The sequence below is a fragment of the Carlito syrichta genome, unplaced genomic scaffold (assembly GCF_000164805.1).
Source record: "Carlito syrichta isolate Samal-C Ts95f unplaced genomic scaffold, Tarsius_syrichta-2.0.1 Scaffold130461, whole genome shotgun sequence".
Classification (NCBI taxonomy): Eukaryota; Metazoa; Chordata; class Mammalia; order Primates; family Tarsiidae; genus Carlito; species Carlito syrichta.
In genome coordinates, this window is record NW_007074557.1 from 77,538 (window position 1) to 98,207 (window position 20,670).

General features: G+C 54.0%; 4 protein-coding genes across 7 annotated transcripts in view; 3 read left to right on the plus strand and 1 right to left on the minus strand.

The window, feature by feature from the left end:
• DHPS (deoxyhypusine synthase) overlaps positions 1–3,682 on the plus strand; it is a 4,523-nt gene extending 841 nt beyond the window's left edge. Inside the window, exons 2-9 of one of the 3 annotated variants that reach the window (XM_008049046.2) lie at positions 395–559; positions 776–897; positions 983–1,079; positions 1,159–1,245; positions 1,797–1,902; positions 1,981–2,084; positions 3,267–3,392; positions 3,472–3,682. In XM_008049046.2, coding sequence (XP_008047237.1) covers positions 395–559; positions 776–897; positions 983–1,079; positions 1,159–1,245; positions 1,797–1,902; positions 1,981–2,084; positions 3,267–3,392; positions 3,472–3,567 — 903 coding nt within the window. In that variant the 3' untranslated portion in view covers positions 3,568–3,682. The remainder of the gene's footprint in view (positions 1–394; positions 560–775; positions 898–982; positions 1,080–1,158; positions 1,246–1,796; positions 1,903–1,980; positions 2,085–3,266; positions 3,393–3,471) is intronic. The other 2 variants (XM_008049047.2, XM_021708029.1) reach the window with 2 other exon arrangements.
• WDR83 (WD repeat domain 83) lies at positions 3,573–10,914 on the minus strand. Its single transcript, XM_008049045.2, has 10 exons — positions 10,782–10,914; positions 9,610–9,747; positions 9,406–9,526; positions 9,218–9,323; positions 8,850–8,898; positions 8,640–8,766; positions 5,883–5,950; positions 5,685–5,793; positions 5,486–5,600; positions 3,573–3,879 (listed from the first exon to the last, which is right to left on the minus strand). Exons 2-10 carry the CDS (start codon positions 9,710–9,712, stop codon positions 3,730–3,732), a joined length of 948 nt encoding a protein of 315 aa, XP_008047236.1. The 5' UTR covers positions 9,713–9,747; positions 10,782–10,914; the 3' UTR covers positions 3,573–3,729.
• On the plus strand, positions 10,006–11,385 carry WDR83OS (WD repeat domain 83 opposite strand). 2 transcript variants are annotated; one of them, XM_008049048.1, is made up of 4 exons: positions 10,006–10,141; positions 10,241–10,346; positions 10,792–10,889; positions 10,984–11,385. In XM_008049048.1, exons 1-4 carry the CDS (start codon positions 10,092–10,094, stop codon positions 11,048–11,050), a joined length of 321 nt encoding a protein of 106 aa, XP_008047239.1. In that variant the 5' UTR covers positions 10,006–10,091; the 3' UTR covers positions 11,051–11,385. The 2 variants fall into 2 exon arrangements, with proteins under 2 accessions (XP_008047239.1, XP_021563705.1); XM_021708030.1 differs by having other exon boundaries at positions 10,057–10,141; positions 10,798–10,889.
• Positions 11,386–12,551: 1,166 nt separating this feature from the next.
• MAN2B1 (mannosidase alpha class 2B member 1) overlaps positions 12,552–20,670 on the plus strand; it is a 17,453-nt gene continuing 9,334 nt past the window's right edge. Inside the window, 10 exon segments of the mRNA XM_021708028.1 lie at positions 12,552–12,713; positions 13,432–13,534; positions 13,690–13,863; positions 14,121–14,314; positions 14,872–15,004; positions 15,250–15,395; positions 16,130–16,246; positions 20,047–20,129; positions 20,220–20,340; positions 20,417–20,537. Coding sequence (XP_021563703.1) covers positions 12,552–12,713; positions 13,432–13,534; positions 13,690–13,863; positions 14,121–14,314; positions 14,872–15,004; positions 15,250–15,395; positions 16,130–16,246; positions 20,047–20,129; positions 20,220–20,340; positions 20,417–20,537 — 1,354 coding nt within the window.

Genomic DNA, 20,670 nt, shown 5'->3' on the forward strand with positions numbered 1-20,670 from the left:
AAACCACAACAGGAGATGGGGCCTGATTATAGGTAGGGTCGGGTTCTAGGTAAATTTAGTGCTTTGGACTAGGCCAAGCCTGGGCAAGACAGCGCAGTTAAGGGAGGAGTTCAGAGGAGACTAATTCGGGGAAGGGGGGGCATGAACCTAGATTTGTTTTCCCAGAAGAGTTGGGCACCAGCCCTGAAAAGAAGATGCTCTCCGATTCCTAAAAGGGGGCAAGTCCGGGAAAGGGGAGGGGTTTGCACAGAGGACATTCCTTGGTCCCTGGTAGAAGTGGTCTTGTCTCCAGAGTGTGCAGCTTCTGGGGTGGACTATGACTCTGGAACCCACCTGGGGTCCTTGGACTGGGGCTTGGGGCCAGTGCTTAACTCGACTTGGCCCTTACACCTAGATCGAGAAGAAATTGGAACCGCTGTTGCAGGATGAAGACCAGCATGCAGACCTGACCCAGAGCCGCCGCCCCCTCACTGGCTGCACCATTTTCCTGGGATATACATCCAACCTCATCAGTTCAGGCATCCGTGAGACCATTCGCTACCTTGTGCAGCACAACATGGTGGGGACCTGGTGGGGCTGTGGCTGTGACCTCTGGGTCAAGGAGCAATACACTGATTGATCATTTAAGCAACATGGGGAGACGGGCCTGTTTTAAGCAGAGGGACAGAATCAAGTTTGCTTTGCAGCAGAGCTCCCCAATAAGAATCACTGGATGAGGCTGAGGTTATAAGTCCTGCCCAGGATGAAGACCAACCTTGCTGTCTTGTGGCTACAGGTGGATGTACTGGTGACCACAGCTGGAGGTGTGGAGGAAGATCTCATCAAGTGCCTGGCACCCACATACCTGGGCGAGTTCAGCCTCAGGGGGAAGGAGCTCCGGGAGAATGGGATCAACAGGTGGGAACCTGAGTGGTGGTGGGCAGGGGAACTAGGCCAAAGGTTCTCAGGCCTAAGGCTCACATGCTTCCTCTCCCCTCCCCAGGATCGGGAACCTGCTGGTGCCCAATGACAATTACTGCAAATTTGAGGACTGGCTGATGCCCATCCTGGACCAGATGGTGCTCGAGCAGAACACAGAAGTGAGACTGGAGTGACCTGCAGGGGCCAGCCTGTTGGAAGTCAGGGGAGACACATGTTGAAGCTACTGTTCCCTTCTAGGGTGTAAAGTGGACGCCTTCCAAGATGATCGCCCGGCTTGGCAAGGAGATCAACAACCCAGAGTCAGTGTACTACTGGGCCCAGAAGGTGAGAGATTGGATAGGGGCAAAGTTGCCAAGCTTTGGTGTGTGTTAAGCTATCTCAACTTCACAGCCATCTGGGAAGACACTATTATTCTTATCATCCCCACTCTTAGATGAGGAACCTCAACACAGATAGGCTTGGTAATTTGTCTGAAGTCACACAGATGGGGGTCTTGGTATGCTGATGCTCTTTCTAGACTATCAGGGATCAGTGGGGGTAACACTTAGCAACTACGCTGGGGCCTGGCTCAGGGTCCTGTGCTTCCTGAGGGTATGAAGTCTAACAGCCTGAAAAATAACAAGAGCCACCCAGTCCTTTGAACCAGAAAGTCAGAACCTGAAAAGAGCTGCCCACTCTACATGTTGGGCACTATCCTAAGCTTCACGTGTGGGTTTTCTCACACACACTTCCTCATCTGTGAGGTGTTCCTGTTATCCATTAGATTCAGGCCCAGAGAAATTAAGCACTCTGTCCACAACCAAACAGGGAAGAAGGACTGACCTGGGATGGGGACCAGGCTGTCCCCAGCCACTGTCCTACCCTGTCCTCTCCAGAACCACATCCCTGTGTTAAGCCCAGCACTGACAGATGGCTCGCTGGGTGACATGATCTTCTTCCACTCCTACAAGAACCCAGGCCTGGTCCTGGACATTGTTGAAGGTGAAGTACTGGGATCGCAGGGGAGTGGGGAGGAGGGCCAGCTGAGTCTGCGGCCTGACCATAGCTCTCTTCCCACAGACTTGAGGCTCATCAATACGCAGGCCATCTTTGCCAAGCGCACTGGGATGATCATCCTGGGTGGGGGCATGGTCAAGCACCACATCGCCAATGCCAACCTTATGGTGAGTGGGGGTGGCACACGGACCCACTGTGCAGACATGCTGTGAGCTTGGCCTGTGCCACGCACAGCCCTGCACCACGCACAGCCCTGCATGCAGCAACCGAGATATGTATATCAGGTGGCAGCAATTGCTGTGGAGGAAAAAACGGCTGGGTGACAGGAGAAATGGGTGCTAATAAGGGTACTTGAGGGTGGCTTCTGGGAAATGTGACCTATGAGCAGAGGTTTTTGGGCAATGCATTCTATGAGCCATGTTTTCTATGGACAGAGTTCCCATCAGAGGGAACAGCAATGAAAAGGCTCTGAGAGTTGGGCGTGGTGGCTCATGCCTGTTATTTCAACACTGGGAGACAGAGGTGGGAGGATTGCTTGAGCCCACTGGTTTGAGATCAGCCTGGGCAACATGGCGAGACCTCATCTCCACAGTAAACAAAAATTAGCTGGGCATGGTGGCATGTGCCTATAGTTCCAGCTGCTTGGAAGGCTGAGGTGGAAGGATCACCTGAGCCCAGCAGGTGGAGGCTGTGGTGGCAGTGAGTGTGCCACTGTACCCCAGTCTGGATGAAACAGCGAGACTCCGACTCAAAAAAAAAAAAAAAGAAAAGAAAATGCTCTGAGGTACTCAAAATAATCAAGGAACAGTTGGGAGCCTGGTGAGGGGGACAGTGGGAGTGAGGACAGCCAGGAAGTGACATAGCAGAGTGTGCTGCAGGTTGGGCTTTGGCTTTTGCTAAGGTGGGAATGGACCTGACTCAGGGGTTCCCAGGCACACCCTAGTGGCCATGGGGGTGGGGAGGCTGTGGTGAACAGATAGTGGCAGGTGAGAGTGAGAACTGGAGGTCCAGGAGAGTAGTGCCAGCCAGGACCAAGGTGGGACCTGTAGAGACGGGAGGTGGTTGGGCTTGGGGTCTTCGAGGTAGGACTGGTGGAGACTCCTGCTACACATATGAAGGTACAGAGAGGATCGTTGAGACCTAGCAGGTGGGTCTGGAGAAAGGTAGCCCATTGTCTGCCCAGCAACTCCTCTGACCCAGGCCCTGACACGGGCCCACCCTGGAGCAGAGGGCTGCCAAGGGCTTCCTTCATCCGGGACACATCCTTCAGCCTCTTTGGCTACTGCATCTTGCCTCCATGTCCCCGTCTGCTGTAACCTGCTGACCAGGCTGCCTGTCCCTCCCCACAGCGGAATGGGGCTGACTATGCTGTCTACATTAACACAGCCCAGGAGTTTGATGGCTCAGATTCAGGCGCCCGGCCAGACGAAGCGGTGTCTTGGGGCAAGATCCGGATGGATGCGCAGCCTGTCAAGGTCAGGGCCGGCTGGGTGGGGTGCAGGGTCTCCTGGACTGGGGCTGTGGTCTCATGGCTCACCCAGGCCCCCTCTGCAGGTTTATGCTGACGCCTCCCTGGTCTTCCCCCTGCTTGTGGCTGAAACTTTTGCCCAGAAGGTGGATGCCTTCACACCTGAGAAGAACGAGAACTGAGCAGCTGTGGCCCTGGGAGGCCTCACCCTTCCTATATTTATTACTTTGTAGAACCAGTCTTTCCCCCACTCCTTGGCCAACAGTGTCTCTAGAATAAACGGTCTCAGTGGTTCTTTTGAGTCTGCGCCTGGGTCCTCGGTCCTGGCAGTGGGTCCTCTGGCTTCAGCTTGCTCCACCCTCTGCCTCATAGGCCTCTTCTCTCCAGCAGTGGATGCTGCCCCCCATGGCGGTCAGCAGGCAGGGCTCTGTGGGGTGATAGGCCAGCGACTGTACCACTCCACGACCCACAGGCAGGGCCAGTGCCAGGGCACCCTGTGGAGGGAGGGGTAGGGAGTGGTCATCTCAGTTCAGCCTGAAGCCATCAGTCACTGTTGCCCAGACCTTCTGCCACCTACCTTTTATTGCCTCCCGGACACTGCAAACCTGATCTGAGTGAAACTGAACCCCCAGTAGCTCTGTCCTGTCAGGTGCTCAGTCCAAATGTTGTGGGTCTCTCTCTCACATCTCACATCCCTTAATCAGTAAATCCTCTTGGCTCTGCTTCTAGACCACGTCAAAGGCCACTGATTCTATGCCTTCTTGTCCACCATCCTGCTCCAAGCATGTCTTGCGCCCAGCTTCCTGGCTGGGCTCCATCCTGCCCACCTGGCAGCCACAATGATCCTCACTTCCCTTGACACCTCCCCATCAGAACAATGTATATAGTTCCACAGGCAAGCCATAGTTCCTCTTTTTTTAAAAAAATGAGACAGGGTCTCACCCTGTCACCCAGGCTGATCTTCCCACTTTAGCCTCCTGAGCATCTGGGACTTAGGTGTGTACCATGCCTGGCTAATTTTTTAATAACTTTTTTGTAGAGATGGGGTTTTGCTATGTTGTCCAGACTGGTTTTGAACTGCCTCAAGTGATCCTCCTGCCTTGGCCTCCCAAAGTGCTGGGATTGCAGGCATGAGCTACCATACCTGGCCATGGTTTCTCTTTCTGCCTTGAAAATGCCCCTTCAGCCGGGCTCGGTGGCTCAGCCTGTAATCCCAGTGCTTTGGGAGGCTGAGGTGAGTGGATTGCCTGAGCTCACAGGTTCGAGACCTGCCTGGGCAACTTGGCGAGACCTCATCTCTACAATAAGTCAAAAATTAGCTGGGCGTGGTAGCGCGTGCCTGTAGTTCCAGCTACTTGGAAGGCTGAGGCGGAAGGATCGCCGGAGCCCAGCAGGTCGAGGCTGTGGTGGCCAGGAGCGGCCACTGCACTCCAGTCTGGGTGACAGAGTGAGACTCCAACTCAAAAAAAAAAAAAAAAGAAAATACCCTTCGAGGGACACATAACATCAATAAGAGTACTAGGCAAAGTGGGGACCAGAGGGAAGCCCAAACTTTACCTATACGATGACCACTTGTATACCTAATCCTGAATTGTACCCCATACCTCTAAAAAGAAAAAAAATGTCCCTTCATGTGCCTTCCAGAGAAACTTCTGGTCTAGAGGGCCTGCAAGAAGTTAGCAGAACACTCTTGCTAGCTTATATAGTGAGAGCTTGTCTCTCAAGTTTCCAGGGCTTCCCAGTTTCCTCCATCCTCTTAGGGGGTTTAGTTTCCTCTGGCCAAGCTCTAGCACCAATGTCTCCTTCCCTGAGGCTCCCCATTTCCGACCCTACTAGGCCAGGACAGTCAGTTCCTGGTCTGATTCCCCTGCTAGGCGGGGACATGAGAACAGGGCTTGGGGCTTGAAACCATGCACAGGAATGCTCAGATGTAGCAAAGTTTTCCTGAACAACTACAGCTCCATCTCTCCTGGGTTGCACCTTACACCTTAGCCTAAAATGCCCTTCCTTTTGCCTAAAATGCCCTTCCTATCTCATCTTGTCACTGCAAGATCCTAGTTTGAATATCCAACATCACTGCTTTTTCTAGGCCAGGCTCACCTCTACTAGGTCCCAGAAGAACACCTTCCCATCCTCGGAGCAGCTGACCACGTGTGTGTCACGTTCACTCAGGCAGCAGTCCAGCTTGTACTCCTGGTTCTTATGGCCTGTGTACCTGGTGGTGGGTAGGATCAGGGGGTCTTGGTCCTCACAGGTGATAGGAAGGAGGGATGGGGGCTCCACGACCATAAAAACTCACTCGCCTAGCAGTTCGCCCGTGTCTTTGTCTAGAAGCCTCAGTGTGGAATCCAGGCTGGACACCAGGGTGCACTGCCCATCCCGGCTGAAGCAGGTGCAGGTGATGGGGCCTGGGTAGAGGGGAGGGCCAGGTGAGGCTGGGATGCCCCTAGCTGCCCAGCACCTTTCCTTGCCTGTCCCACAGCCCAATTATACTCACTGCCCACGTAGTCTGAGAAGAGTTGCCCCATCCTGAGGTCATAGCGCCTTATGCGGCCGTCCACGGAACTGCAGGAGAGGGTTGATTCAGGGGAAGCCTTGATGGAGGCCATAGTGGCTCCAGGCAGCTTCATGTCCCTGTGCCCTCCCACCCAGCTAGGCCTGTCTTCCAGTGCACTGGAGTGGAATTCGGAGGGATTGGCTTTGAGACTCAGGCCTAGGAACCTATCACGTCCCACCCTATCTTTTCAAGCCCTGGAGTTCTCTGGTTCCCCTTTTTCCTGCATTCCTCAGATCTTCTTCCACAGTTCTCAGAACCCACCACTTCCCTAACTAGCACGCCATCTAGACTGCCTTGGTCTCCCTGCAGCTGCACTTTTCTTTTTTTGAGTAGAGTCTCACTCTGTCGCCCAGGCTGGAGTACAGTGGCATGCTCACGGCCACCGCAGCCTCGACCTGCTGGGCTCAGGCGATCCTTCTCTTTCAGCCTTCCAAGTGAATTACAGGCATGCACCACCATGCCTGGCTAATTTTTTGATTTATTGTAGAGATGAGGTCTCACAAAGTTGCTTATACTGGTCTTGAACCTGGGGTTCAGGCAGTCCTCTCACCTTGGCCTCCCAAAATGCTGGGATTATAGGTGTGAGCTACCACGCTTGACCTGCATTTATTTCATTACTGGTCAGGTGCAGTGGCTCACACCTGTGATCCCAGTGGTTTGGGAAGCCAAGGCAGAAGGATCACTTGAGGACAGAAGTTCAAGATCAGTCTGGGCAACATAGTGAGATCCCACCTCTATTTAAAAAAAAAAATACAGTACCTGTAGTCCTACCTATTCAGGAGGCTGAGGTGGGAGGATCACTTGAGACCAGGAATTTGAGGCTACAGTAATCATGACTGTGCCACTATACTCCAGCCTGGGAGTTAGAGTGAGACCCTGTCTCTAAAAAAAGAACTATTTCTTTACTGATTGTCTGATGATCCCACTAGGGAGGAGTTCCCAAAGGGCAGGAACAGGCCGGCTTATTCTCAGCTGTGTCCCCAGCCCTAGTTCCAGGCTTGGCTGGGAGGCTTCAGCCTTTGGATGAATGACTGTGAAGGCTGGGTAAGGCTAAGCATGGCAGAACGGGGGCCATACCCGCGGAGCCAGGACCACATGGCTCTTGGCTGCCTGAGTATGGCCAGAGAGAGAAGGGACTACAGTGTCCCCCCGCCAATGGAGAATGGAAACAGTTCCTCAAAAGGCCACTTGGAGGATCTACTCAGATGTTTCAGCTAAATAAGTAGTGTCGGCTGGGTGCAGTGGCTCAGTCTGTAATCCCATTACTTCGGGAGGCCAAGGTGAAAGGACTGCCTGAGCCTGGGGGGTAGAGACCAGCCTGGGCAACTTGGTGAGATCCTGTCTCTACAATAAATCAAAATATTAGCCAGGCATGGTGGTACATACCTGTAGTTCTAGCTACTTGGAAGGCTGAGGTGGAAGGATCGCCTAAGTCCAGCAGGTCGAGGCTGGGGTAGTTGTGAGCATGCCACTGCACTCCAGCCTGGGTGACAGAGTGAGGCTCACACGCCAAAAAAAAATGTACTGTCTTCTGGGCCAAATCCTCTGTGGAGACCTGAGCCACAGCCATGACCAAGCCAGGTGCCATTGTCACCCAGGCTGGAGCCATTGTTGAGCCAACATTGACCAAGGGAGTTCTAGGAAGTCTTCCCTGAGGAGGTGACACCTGACCTGGGACTTGAAGGATGAGGAGACAACCACATGTGGTCCCAAAGGAGATATGTGGGGACAGAAGGGCTGGCCACACAGATCAGGCAGCCCAAATTCTCCCTAAGGTGGGAATGACGTTCCCTTGGGTTATGGTAACACTCAGCAGTACTGCATGGGATTAAAAAAAAAAAAATTGTCTCCCCCACCTATAATAACGATCTTATGCAGGCAGGAATTTTTTCCTGTTTCCCTATTTTGTTCACTACTATGTGCCAAGTGATAAAAGCATATGGCATTTGTAGGTGCTCAATTGTACTTTGAATAAATAGCAGAAGAGCAGTCCAGGCAGAAGAAAAGCAATTGCCAAAGTCCTGAGATGGAAACATGCTTGGTATTTTTTTTTAATTTGAATTGGAGTCTTACTGTTGCCCAGGCTGGAGTCCAGTGGCACGCTCATGACCACTGCAGCCTTGACCTGCTGGACTCAGGCGATCCTTCCGCCTCAGCCTTCTAAGTAGTTGGGAACTACAGGTGTGCGCTACCATGCCTGGCTTATTTTTTAATTTATTGTAGAGACAAAGTCTTGCCAAATTGCCCAGGCTGGTCTCGAACCCATGAGCTCAGGCATTCCCTTTGCCTTGGCCTCCCAAAGTGCTGGGATGACAGGCTTGAGCCACCATGCCCAGCCATGGTTGGTATGACTAAGCGAAATGAGACCCAGGAATTAATTAAAGCTGAGAGGTTAGCAGGGGCAGACCATGCAGGGCCTTGTGAGTACTGGTGAGGAGAATAAATCTTATTATTTTATTTTATAGAGATGAGGTCTTGCTACACTTCCCAGGCTGGAGTGCAATGGCACAATCATAGCTCACTGCAACCTCAAACTCCTAGCCTCAAGTGATCCTCCTGCCTCTCAGTCTCCCAAGTAGCTAGGACTACAGGTGCATGCCAGCAAGCCCAGCTGAGAGTAGATTTTAATTTGAGCACAGAGGTAGCTATGGTCCCCAGGGGGACCCAGAGAGGGGTTAAGGTCCTGGCTCCACTTACCCTGCCAGGACCTCATGGTCTGATACCTTCACGCTTGATACACCATCCCTGGCCTCATCCAATGTCTGCACTGGCTCAGGTCTTCTTGAGCGGCAGTCCCAGCAGCGGATGCTGGAATCGATAGAGCCTGTGAGGTCAGCATGAAAGTGAGGTCTGGTGTAGAGGGTGGGGGCAGAACCCTCAGCCCCCCTGCCCAGGACCTATTCTTACCGGACAGGATGACTGTGGCCTCTTCATTAAACTGCACGGTGTTCACCTTCTGAGAAACAGTTACTGCCACTCAGAGGAGGCTGGACTTTGGAGGAATGGGATAAAGGTAGGGTTCCCAGTGCAGGTTAAAGCAAGGGCTAGGGCAGGGGAGGTAAAAGGTTTTGGGGGAACTGCAAGCATAGGGCTTGATGACTGCCTGGCTTGACCTGGCGGAAGGGGGGAGGCGCGGGCGGCGGAGCGGGCTGGGAGTCGCCACCACCTGGAGAAGAATCTTTTTTTGTAATGGAGAGTGTCCTTGTCACAACTTATGCACTAATACAGCTCCCCCCGCCCCCTACTCAAACGAAGATCTCTGGGCTTGCACTCACCCCCGCGTGGCCCCGGAATTTGCGCACGACCTGTCCCGATGCCACATCCCACAGCACCACCGCCTTGTCCCCGCCGCCAGAGCAGAGACTACTGTTGTCAAAGGAGCTGGAAGGCAGGAGAGGGAGGGTCAGCGTCGACCTCCGATCCCAGCTGCGGCGCTCCCATCCCGGCCTGGTTCCCGGCTCACCCGGCCGCGTCCAACACCTCGTAGCCGTGGCCGCTGTACGTCCGCAGCAGTGTCCCCCGAAGCGGGTTCCACAGCTTCAGAGTCTTGTCGCTGCCGCACGTCAGGCAGTAATTGCCATCCACTGGGGGACACCAGACGGGGGTTACTGGGCCGCAGACCTCAGGAGGCGGGAGAAGGACCCTGAATGAAGAAGAGGGCTCCTACCATTAAATCGCACGGCTCGCACTGCCCCTTGCGCGCAGTCCAGAGTCTTCAACCGCTTCTGCGGCAGCTCCGGTGCCCGCGGCTTTGGCTCAGGGAAAGCCATAGTCCCAGGATCCTTCCTCGCCGCCTTATGTCGGACTGTACGGAAGCTTCTGAGCTTCAAAATCCACGCTTGGGTGTAACCTTATTATTGTCTTCCATGATCGACTTCCTGCTTCTCATTTCCGGGTTCAACATTTAAGCAATTTGGTGAGTGCTGGGAATATTGAAGCCGTTTTCAGGCATCCCCCCCACTTTCAGTTTTCAAGGTACATTTTGGCCTCTTCTAACTCTTCATCCTCTGGCTGGGGAGAGTCCTGGCCTCCGCTGTGAGGAACCGAAGCTTAGGGCTGCGAGTGTTACTCTAAAAGCCACTCTCCGCTTCCACGCCGGAAGCTCCACCTCCCGCAGCGGAAGAGGCGTGACCTGGCCCTCGCCTCGCTATGTCAACGAACAATATGTCGGATCCACGGAGGCCGAACAAAGTGCTGAGGTGAGGACCCAGGGTCATAGTAATGGGGCCCGGGTTGTGGGTGTGGGTCGGCGCCCAGGGGCGGGACTTGAGCGCTCCTGGCTCTCGAGCCTGTCTCAGGTACAAGCCCCCGCCCAGCGAGTGTAACCCGGCCCTGGACGACCCGACGCCGGACTACATGAACCTGCTGGGCATGATCTTCAGCATGTGCGGCCTCATGCTTAAGGTGGGCGGGACTGGGTTTTCTTGGCTGTAGCTTGGCCTGAGGAGGCCCAGGGGCGGGTTTGGAATGTAGCGGGGCGTCAGGCTCGCGTGGAGGGGGCGGGGTCGGGGAGGGTCATGGCAAGTTGTTCTGCGGGTGGGACCAGGCTTTGAAGCAACTTGGAGGGGAGTGCTAAGGCAGGGTCCTTAGCATGTGGGGAGTCACAGGCCAGTCTTCTTGGGCTTGAGAAGACATGGGGTCAGAGACGCAGGCCAGGGAGCAAGACCAGAAATCAGGTATCGAGTATACTATGTGGAAGTGGAACTGAGGGATTCCTAGGGGGCATGGCTCTAGCTGCACCACGTGGAATCAGTGGGCAGGAATTGGTGCCTAGGAATGGGGCTTTGTGGGGGAACATTGGTGTGGCTCTCACCAGCCTGACCTGCCCACTCCACCTGCCTTTCCCCAGCTGAAGTGGTGTGCTTGGGTGGCCGTCTACTGCTCCTTCATCAGCTTTGCCAACTCCCGGAGCTCAGAGGACACTAAGCAAATGATGAGTAGCTTCATGTGAGGCTTGTCCTAGAGAAGGAGGGGCTCCTGAGGAAGTGGGGTAGGGATCCAAGCCTACCCATCCTGGACTGACACCTGTCTCCTGTCTCAGGCTCTCCATCTCTGCGGTGGTGATGTCTTATCTGCAGAATCCTCAGCCCATGACGCCCCCCTGGTGATGTCAGCCTAGAGGGGTCACATCCTGCACCCCCTCCATCCGCCTTCCTCCAAGGCTTGGCCTTTGGCTGGTCAGCTTCTTGCCCTCAGTGGCTGTCCTGGATTTCCCTGAATGAGGTGGTCTCAGGAGGCCCAGTTGTGGGTAGAGCCTGGCCCTTTCCCTGGGGGGAGGTGTCCCCCACTTTTGCTGGGGGCCTAGAGGGACATACCCTAGGCCTACCCCTCTGCCTCCCCTACCCTGCCTGCCACTGGGGGAGATGCTTTCCTTGTTTCTAGGTGTATTCATTTGTCTTGTTGTTGTTGAAACCTGTTAAATAAAAAAGTTTTTCACTTGGGCCGTCAGCCTCTCTCTTTTGTTCATTGGGAGGTCTCTTCCTAGTGGGTGGAAGGGCTCCAGCTCCTCAGGCCTGGGCTGGGGGCCCCAGTCTGGAGCCTTCTGGTGGTTCATGTGCTTATTTCACAAGCCTAGTGCCTTAAGTCAGGTGCCAGAGAGAGCATAGTGATCTCTGCCCTCTCAGCAGATAGCCCTGCTGATGTAAGGAATTCGGGCTTTAGTTTTCTTTCTTTCGTTCTTTCTTTCTTTCTTTCTTTATTTTTGAGTTGGCGTCTCCAAGGCTGGAGTGCAGTGGCATGCTCACGGCCACTCCAGCATCGGCCTGCTGGGCTCTGACGATCCTTCAGCCTAAGCCTTACAAGTAGCTGAAACTACAGGCGTGCACTACCACGCCTGGCTCTATTTTTTTTTTTTTTTTTAATTGTAGAGACGAGGTCTCGCCAATTTGCCCGGACTGGTCTTGAACCTGCAGACTCAGGCCATCCACTCACCTCGGCCTCCCAAAGTGCTGGGATTACAGGCTGAGCCACCGAGCCCAGCCTTAGTTTTCTCATTAGATAAATGGAGGAATGTCTGCCAACTGGATGAACTGGGTGGGAGGGAAAGGCAAGAAAGACTCAGGGTCCTTCCCCACTTCAGGCCCTCTTGCCTCTCCCGACGACCTGATAATCATCTCAACCAGGCTGGATGCCTCCCATCCCCAGTACTCCTAGGGTAGCTCGTCTACCCAACATCCCAATTCCAACAGAATGGCCAGGACGGGTTGCTCATCAAACCTTGCTCCTAGCCAAGCTAGATACTCCCAGGTCCCCAGCCCTGAAGGTCGTTGGGACACTCTAGGATTCTATGCACACACTCTACCCCCTACGAAAACCAGGTAACCGCAGGGAAAAAAAAAACACCTCTGCTCCAAGGGGGACAAAGACGCACTCCAGAGCTGGTGAGACGCCAAAGACGCCTCTGGCCAAACCAGTGCCCGGTGGGTGGGCCACGCCCAGCGCTTTCGCAGGGGACTCGGGATACGCCGCGATGACAGCCTCAGTCCGGAGACCGCCTGGTCGCGCCCTAGCCCCGCCCCCGCTGGCGCCGATTGGCCAGACCGGGCCTGGAGGCGGAACCTTTGCCTGGCCTACCAGAGCCCGGTAACCCCCAGGAAGCCGAGTCGAGCCATGGGCGCCGACGCGCGGCTTTCGGGGGTCCGCGCTGGCGGCTACCTGGGCGCGGCGAGGCCCGGTTCGAGCTCTCGTACCCTGCGGCCGCCGCTCCCGCCTCCCTCCTTTTTCATTTTGTTGTTGCTGACGGCCCCGGGCGCTCGGGCCGCAGGATACGAGGTGAGCCGGGCCTGTGGGCGGAAACGTGCACGAGTCGGAGCGACTCCCCGAGTGCCGTCCGGAGGTGTGGGTGGGTCTGTTCCGTGGCTGCCTAGCGAACGGTTGCTGATATGGCAGTGTGGTCTGAGTGTGTGCTTCTGTCATTGCGAGGTCTGGCTGCGCCCATCTGAGAACAGGGCTGTGTCCGATTGTGCTGCCTCCGCGTCTCTGGGTCACTTGCCTGAAGTGCATGAACTGTGACTGGAGGGGCGAGGGTGAGCCTTGGTGTGTGTGTGCGGGAGATGCTGGTTGAGAGCTGGACTTTGGAGTTAGCCTGCCTGGAGTTCTAGCCTAGCTCCTCCACTTCTGGCTGTGTGATCTTGGGCAAGTCACCTGCTCTCTCTGAGCCTCAGTGCCCTCATCTGAGAATTGGATAATGTTGCCCTATTTCCCAGGGTCGCTGTCTGTCACTCATAAGTGCTTAACGAACATCAGCTACTACTATTATTTTCCCAGGGTGTGAATGAGAGGTACCTTGTGGGGTTGTGTGAAGCGTCAGTTGTATCTGTGAGCACAACTGCGTGTGTGTCCTACCTGGGAGGGCCTAGCCTCCTCTCCACATAAGGGAAGTCAGGCCTCTCTGAGTCACTCACCTCTAGATCAAGACTCAGTTTGTACCTTCCCCCACCTTTTGGGTTACTGACAGGGGGTTGTGTGTCTGTTTGGGGTCCCTGTGCAGACATGCCCTGCAGTGCAGCCAGACATGCTTAATGTGCACCTGGTGGCCCACACGCATGATGACGTGGGCTGGCTCAAGACAGTGGACCAGTACTTTTATGGCAGTGAGTAAAGGCTGGGCCCCAGGGCCCCCTATGGCCCCTCTAATCCCTTCTGGGCCTCAGACACTAGGGTGGGGCAGTGCCTAGGTCGGGCTCCCGTATCTAGGAATATCCCCCTTGGCTCTGCTGTCCTCTGATGGTCTGACCCGTGTCCACAGTCATGAATGATGTCCAGCATGCTGGTGTGCAGTACATCCTGGATTCGGTCATCTCTTCCTTGCTGGAAGATCCCACCCGCCGCTTTGTCTACGTAGAGATGGCCTTCTTCTCCCGATGGTGGCACCAGCAGAAAAACGCAACACAGAAAGCCGTGCGGGAACTGGTGCGCCAGGGTGAGCCTGCCCGAAGGAAGTGAAAAGAGGAAACCCGGCCCGGTTTCCGTTGCTGCAGCTGTTTCTGATTTTATCATGTCATGTGCAGGCTGTAATGCATGTCGCTCCTCCGGCCAGGACTCTCCCTTTATCTGGAGAACCCCTGTGCATCCTCTGGGAAGCGGGCCGTGCCGGGGCCCTCTTTCCTGTGTCCGGCTACGCTGGCTTAAGTACACAGGCAGTTCTTCTCATCCTCAGTGTCCCTCATCCTGGCACAGGGCGCCTGGAGTTTGCCAATGGTGGCTGGGTGATGGACGACGAGGCGACCACCCATTATGGTGCCATCGTAGACCAGATGACCCTTGGGCTGCGCTTCCTGGAGGACACATTTGGCAGCGACGGACGTCCCCGTGTGGCCTGGCACATCGACCCCTTTGGCCACTCTCGGGAACAGGCCTCCCTGTTTGCCCAGGTGCTACCCCAACCTCTCTTGCTCGTCTCCCTTCGCTCGTTCTGACTCCTCTCTTGGCCGCCCAGGCCCTGCCCGTTCTCTGTAACCTCACAAGGACCAGGCAGTCGCCTGCTGAGGCCCTGCCCCTGGGGTGAGCTTTGAATCCTGTGAGTCACATGCCTCTTGCGTTCTGGCCTGATTCCGTCCCTTCTGGCTGGCTCCGCCCACTCCTCTGATGTCCCTCTTCTATTCTGGCCCCGCTTTTACCCTGCTTTAAAGCTGAGCTTTGTGCTCTGGCCCCATCCATCCTCGGATGGCATAAAGGGAACCTCACTCCTGGAGTGAAGCCTCCCTTGGACTTTGTGCTGGGGAGGTGGAGGGGGAAGGAAGTGGAGGTGGCTTTGGATCTGCCCCTCCCTTGCGTTTGGACCTTTCTCCAAGCCTGGAAATAAACGGGAAGTGGCCCTCGATTCAGTCCCGCTTTTCCCTGGTGCTCTGCCCCGCCCCTGGTGGAGGAGGGCTTGGTGGTGAGCAGGCTGGGCACTGATTCACCCAGCTCTCTTCCGCCCCATCCCCAGATGGGCTTTGATGGCTTGTTCCTTGGGCGCATTGATTATCAAGACCAACTGGTGCGGAAGCAGGAGCTTCAGATGGAGCAGGTGTGGCGGGCCAGTGCCAGCCTGAAGCCTCCCACTGCCGACCTCTTCACTGGTAAGGGGGCCCAGAGGGGGCAGGGCTGGCCCATGGAGCCCATGCCCAGAGGGTCTAGGGATTGATTTAATGCTTTGTTGTCACTGTCTGGGACTTCCTAATAATCTGTGCACAGGTGCCCTGCATTTTCACTTTGCACTGGGCCCCACAGATTCTGAAGCCCATCCTAGGTGGAGCATGGCAGGTTTCAACCCCAGAGCAAGTCTGGGGCACTGGGCCACCCTTGAGACTGGTGTTGCCTGCAGGTGTGCTCCCCAATGTCTACAACCCACCAAACAGTCTGTGCTGGGACATGCTGTGTGCTGACAAGCCTGTGGTGGAGGACCCCGACAGCCCCGAGTACAATGCCAAGGAGCTGGTCGATTACTTCCTGCAGGTGGCCACTGCCCAGGTAACCATGCTGTCCAGAACCTCTGGGTCCGGTATATACAAGGCACTGAGCCCTTTCTATGGTTCAAGCATTCCCTAATATGTTCTCTTTCAACACTTTTTCTCTTTTTTGAGTTGGAGTCTCACTCTGTCACCCAGGCTGGAGTGCAGTGGCACGCTCATGGCCACCACGGCCTCGACCTGCTGAGCTCAGGCGATCCTTCTGCCTCAGCCTTCTAAATAGCTGGAACTACAGGCATGCACCACCACGCCTGGCTAATTTTTTGATTTATTGTAGAGGTGGGGTTTTGCCAAGCTGCCCAGGCTGGTCTTGAACCCCTGGACTCAGGCAATCCTCTCGCCTCCACCTCCCAAAATGGTGGGATGACAGGTGTGAGCCACTGTGCCTGGCTGAGATTCTCTCTTAAAAGAAAGGAGACAGCATGGCATTGTGCCTCGATGCCTTCGTCTGTATAGTGGGCCCAAGAGAGCTGCTGAAGAACCAGTGGCTATTTTTATCTGTGTCCCTATGCTCCCCTGTGCCACACTCCCATATCTCCACCGAGGCCGGTGACACTGGGGATGAGAAGACCTGCCTGTGTACTCAGGCCAGTGTAGCCAGATATGGGAAAGGTGGCCCCCTGCATGGCCAGCTTCCCAGAAGCCAGTGCTCACACATATACACCAAGACACAGCTATCCATACACAGGGGTGGCCTAGGACCCTTTGGCCTGAGGATGCCCCTCTGGCCTGCAGGGCCGACACTACCGCACCAACCACACTGTGATGACCATGGGCTCAGACTTTCAATATGAAAACGCCAACATGTGGTTCAAGAACCTTGACAAGCTCATCCGGCTGGTCAACGCCCAGGTCAGTGCACCCGCCCTGTGGTCCCCCATGTGCATGTGTGTGTTTGTTTCCCTCGGCCTTGGCTCATGTGCATGGCTCTGAATGCTGTGTTTGTTTTCTGTTGCTACTATAACAAATTACCACAAACTTAACAGCTCAGAACAATAGAGATACATCGTCTTACAGTTCTGTAGGTCAGAAGTCTCGCATGGGTCTCACTGGGCTAGAATCAAAGTACTGGCAGGGCTGTGTTCTTTCTGGTAGCTCTGGGGGAGAATATATTTCCTCGCTTTTTCTAGCTTCTAGAGGCTACCTGCATTTCTTGGCTTGTGGCCCCTTTTTGACCCTGCTTTCATGATCACATTCCCTTCTCTCATTCTCATCTCATCTGCCTCCCTCTTCCACTTTTAATTAATTATTATTATTATTTTAGTCAGAATCTCACTCTGTTGCCCAGGCTAGAGTGCAGTGGCATGATCACAGCTCACTACATCCTCAACCTCCTGGTCGCGGGTGGTCCTTCTTCCTCAGCTTCCCAAGTGGCTGGGACTACAGGTGCATGCCACCACACCCAGCATATTTTTTTTGTGGAGGCAAGGTCTTACTATGTTGTCCAGGCTGGTTTTGAACCCCATGGTTCAGGCAATCTTCTTGCCTCCACCTCCCAAAGTGCTAGGATTACAGACATGAGACACCACTCCTGGTCTCTTCCACAGCAATAAGGAAGCTGTCTTTCAAAACCAAACATTACCAGCCTTCATTGAAAGGATTTCAGGGATGCAAGAAGAAACTTGAGGCTGGGTGCAGTGGCTCACATCTATAATCCCAGCACTTTGAAGGTCAAGGTGAGAGAATTGCCTGAACCCACAGGTTTGAGAAAACCTGGGGCAACTTGGCAAGACCCCATCTCTATAGTAAATTTAAAAATTAGTGCATGCCTATAGTTCCAGCTACTTGGAAGGCTGAGGTGGAAGGGATTGCCTAAGCCCAGCAGGTCAAGGCTGCAGAGGTTGTGAGTGTGCCACCACACTTCAGTCTGGATGACAGAGTGAGACTACCACTAAGACAAAACAAAACAAAAAACCAAAAAAGCCCCATGTGATTACATCAGGTCTGCTGGATAATCCAGGTTAATCTCCCTATTTGAAGATTAGCTGATGAGTAACCTTAATTCCATCTGCCACCTTAATTCTGCTTTGCCATATAACTTTTTTTTTTTTTTTTTTTTTGAGTTGGAGTCTCACTCTGTCACCCAGGCTGGAGTGCAGTGGCACGCTCAGTCATTGCAGCCTCGACCTGCTGGGCTGAGGCAATCCTTCTGTCTCAGCCTTCCAAGTAGCTGGAACTACAGGTTTGTACCACCATCCTTTCGCCACCGCTTCCCAAAGTGCTGGGATTACAGGCATGAGCCTCTACACTCGGCTAACTTTTTAAAAACTTAGCCTCACTCTGTTACCCAGGCTGGAGTCCAGTGGCACGCCTTTGGCCACCACAGCCTCACCTCACTGGACTCAGGCTATCCTCCCACCTCAGCTTTCCAAGTAGCTGTAACTACAGGCACTCACCTCCACACCCAGCTAATTCTTTGATTTATTGGAGAGACGTGGTCTCTCTATATTGCCCAGGCTAGTCTCGAACCCCTGGGCTCAGGCAATCCTCTCATCTCTGCCTCCCAAAGGGCTGGGATTATAGGCATGAGCCACCTCGCCCAGCCATGCCATATAACATACCATAGTCATAGGTTCTGGGGATTAGGGCATGGGTATATTTGGGTGGACATTATTCTACTACCATAGATGTGTGTGTGTCCCTGTGAGCAGCCTGGGGCTGTGGCTGTGTGCATAGGCAGTCACTCTTTCCCATCAGCACAGTGATTTGTCTCCCCTCCTCCACCTCAGATGCTCCAGCTCATTAGTCCTGTCCTAACTACCTGCCTAACCACCTTCCACTCGCTCCCTGCACTGCTGTTTCACCAAAACAGCCCTCAGTAACCATCACCAAGGGCCTTCCAGAAAACATCTCAGTCCTCCCTGTGCCCCTGGTCCCTGAGAAGACTTCAACACTTTGAACCTTTTCTTCTGCAAATACCATGTCCCTGGGCCACCAAGATGTCACACCCCCTTGCTGTTTCTCTTGCTACTGACTGCTCCATTGTCAGCTCCATTTTACAAACTCTGGAAATGGAGTTCAAATCCTGGCTCTGCCACTTACTGGCTCTGTGACTTTGAGAAGTAATCTTAAGCGCTCAGTGCCTTAGTCTTCACATCTATAAGATGGGCATAATGGTGGGTCTCATCTCATAGGGTTGTTAATAGATTTTAATGAGGCTGGGCTTTGGGAGGCTGAGGTGAGTGGATTGCCTGAGCCCGCGGGTTCGAGACCCGCCTGGGCAACTTGGTGAGACCTCATCTCTACAGTAAATTAAAAAATTAGCCGGGCGTGGTAGCGTGCGCTGGTAGTTCCAGCTACTCGGAAGGCTGAGGCGGAAGGATCGCTGGAGCCCAGCAGGTGAGGCTGCAGTGGCCACTGCACTCCAGTCTGGGCGACAGAGTGAGACTCCAACTCCAAAAAAAAAAAGAGTTTAATGAGTTCATTTGCATAGATCAGTAGAACAGTGCTTGGTACATAATACATGTTAGTGTTTATTTATTTCTGGCTGAAAACCTCCTGCTCCTCTTTTAAGACACCATCTGAAATGTCTTCTCCTCCAGGAAGCCTTCAGCAAACGCCTTTAGACCCTCTTGATCTTTCCTCTGTGCTCCCACCAGCTCCCACCAATACCTGTGTTGCCACATCCAGGTCAGTGACCTCCTTTTCCTCACGGAGGTCACCTTTTTGTTTTCCACCTCAGTTGAAAGTCACCCTCCATTTATTATAAAAATTGTGTCTTTTGGTAACAATCTGATGGTGCTCCAAAATGATTATTCCTGCCCTATCACACCTGGTTTTCCCATGAAGGTTTTTAATAATAAAATTGGAATTATTTTTAAAGTTTAGTAAAATTTCAAGTTTCTTTTTCTTTTGAGTCTCACTCTGTCCCCCAGGCTAGAGTGCAGTGGCATGCTCACAGCCACCGCAGCCTCAATCTGTTGAGCTCAGGCAATCCTTCTGCCTCAGCCTTCAAGTAGCTGGAACTACAGGCATGCACCACCATGTCTGGCTAATTTTTGATTTATTGTAGAGACGAGTTCTCACCAAGTTGCCCAGGCTGGTCTCGAACTTGTAGGCTCAGGCAATCCTCTCACCTCAGCCTTCCAAAGTGCGGGGATTATAGGTGTGAGCTACTGCACCTGGCCTCAAGTTTCTTCTTGCATCCCTGAAATCCTTTTAAGGAAGGCTGGTAATGTTTGGTTTCAAGAGACAGCTTCCTTATTGCTGTTCTGTCTGTTGCTATTTTGCAGCATATTTAATAAACCTGTTGGCCACTGTTTTGCTAAACTCTGGTGTGTCCATGTGGCTCTTTGAGCTACCACAGCCATGTTTCTTAGCTTTGATCCCCTTCCCTACCTTGGGGAGGTGACTCACTCTCTCTCTCTCTCTCTCTCTCTGCTCTTTTACTTTCTAAATAAACTATATTTCCCAATCAAAAAAAATAAAAATAAAAAACTTGTTTTTCTACTCTTAAAAAAATGTTTGCTTTCGGTCAAAATTCATTTATGAAAACTGGTTTGCACTCCAAATGTGTAACTCATGTTCAGATTCTTCTGAACCTACTGAGTGCAAGAAATGTGCGCACATGCGCAGGAGAGAGTATGTGTGCACTGGTGGGCCCTGGGAAAACGCGGACTCTGGAGGGCTCACACACGCGTCTCCCCCAGCAGCAGGCAAACGGGAGCCGCGTCCATGTTCTCTACTCCACCCCTGCCTGTTACCTCTGGGAGCTGAACAAGGCCAACCTCACCTGGTATTTGGGGAGATTGGGGAGCCTGGGAGGGGGAGAGGTTGGCATGCCCTGCAGGTGGAGACCCTGCCCTCAATGCCCCTTCCGCTGCAGGTCAGTGAAATCCGACGACTTCTTTCCTTACGCGGACGGCCCCCATCAGTTCTGGACCGGCTATTTTTCCAGCCGGCCAGCCCTCAAACGCTACGAGCGCCTCAGCTACAAGTTCCTGCAGGTGGGTGGGCGCCAGGCTCCAGGGGGCAGCCGGGGAGGCCTGGCAGGCCCGGTGCCCCAACGTACCCGCCCCTCAGGTATGCAACCAGTTGGAGGCGCTGGTGGGACCGGCGGCCAACGTGGGACCCTACGGCACAGGAGACAGTGCACCCCTCAGTAGGTGTCGGGCGACGAGGGGACGGGCTGAGGCTGGAAACCGTCCTCCTGCAGTCCCTTCTTAAAACCCCCTAAGAGCCCTGCCTGCCCCCACCGAACCTTTCGCGTCTCCTTGGGATCGGGCTGAGAGTCCTGCGGAACCCCGCCCCACTCGCCGTCTGCCCGCAGAGGAGGC

Excerpts from the sequence above, each read along its gene's own strand:
- WDR83 (XM_008049045.2), bottom strand. The coding sequence starts at position 9,712 with ATGGCTTTCCCTGAGCCAAAGCCGCGGGCACCGGAGCTGCCGCAGAAG. Across the intron at positions 5,794-5,882 it reads CTTCTCAGACTACGTGGGCA|GCCCCATCACCTGCACCTGC; the intron begins GTGAGTATAATT and ends CCCTCTACCCAG. Across the intron at positions 5,601-5,684 it reads ACGGGCGAACTGCTAGGCGA|GTACACAGGCCATAAGAACC; the intron begins GTGAGTTTTTAT and ends ACCCACCACCAG.
- WDR83OS (XM_008049048.1), top strand. The coding sequence starts at position 10,092 with ATGTCAACGAACAATATGTCGGATCCACGGAGGCCGAACAAAGTGCTG. Across the intron at positions 10,142-10,240 it reads AGGCCGAACAAAGTGCTGAG|GTACAAGCCCCCGCCCAGCG; the intron begins GTGAGGACCCAG and ends AGCCTGTCTCAG. Across the intron at positions 10,890-10,983 it reads CAAATGATGAGTAGCTTCAT|GCTCTCCATCTCTGCGGTGG; the intron begins GTGAGGCTTGTC and ends CTCCTGTCTCAG.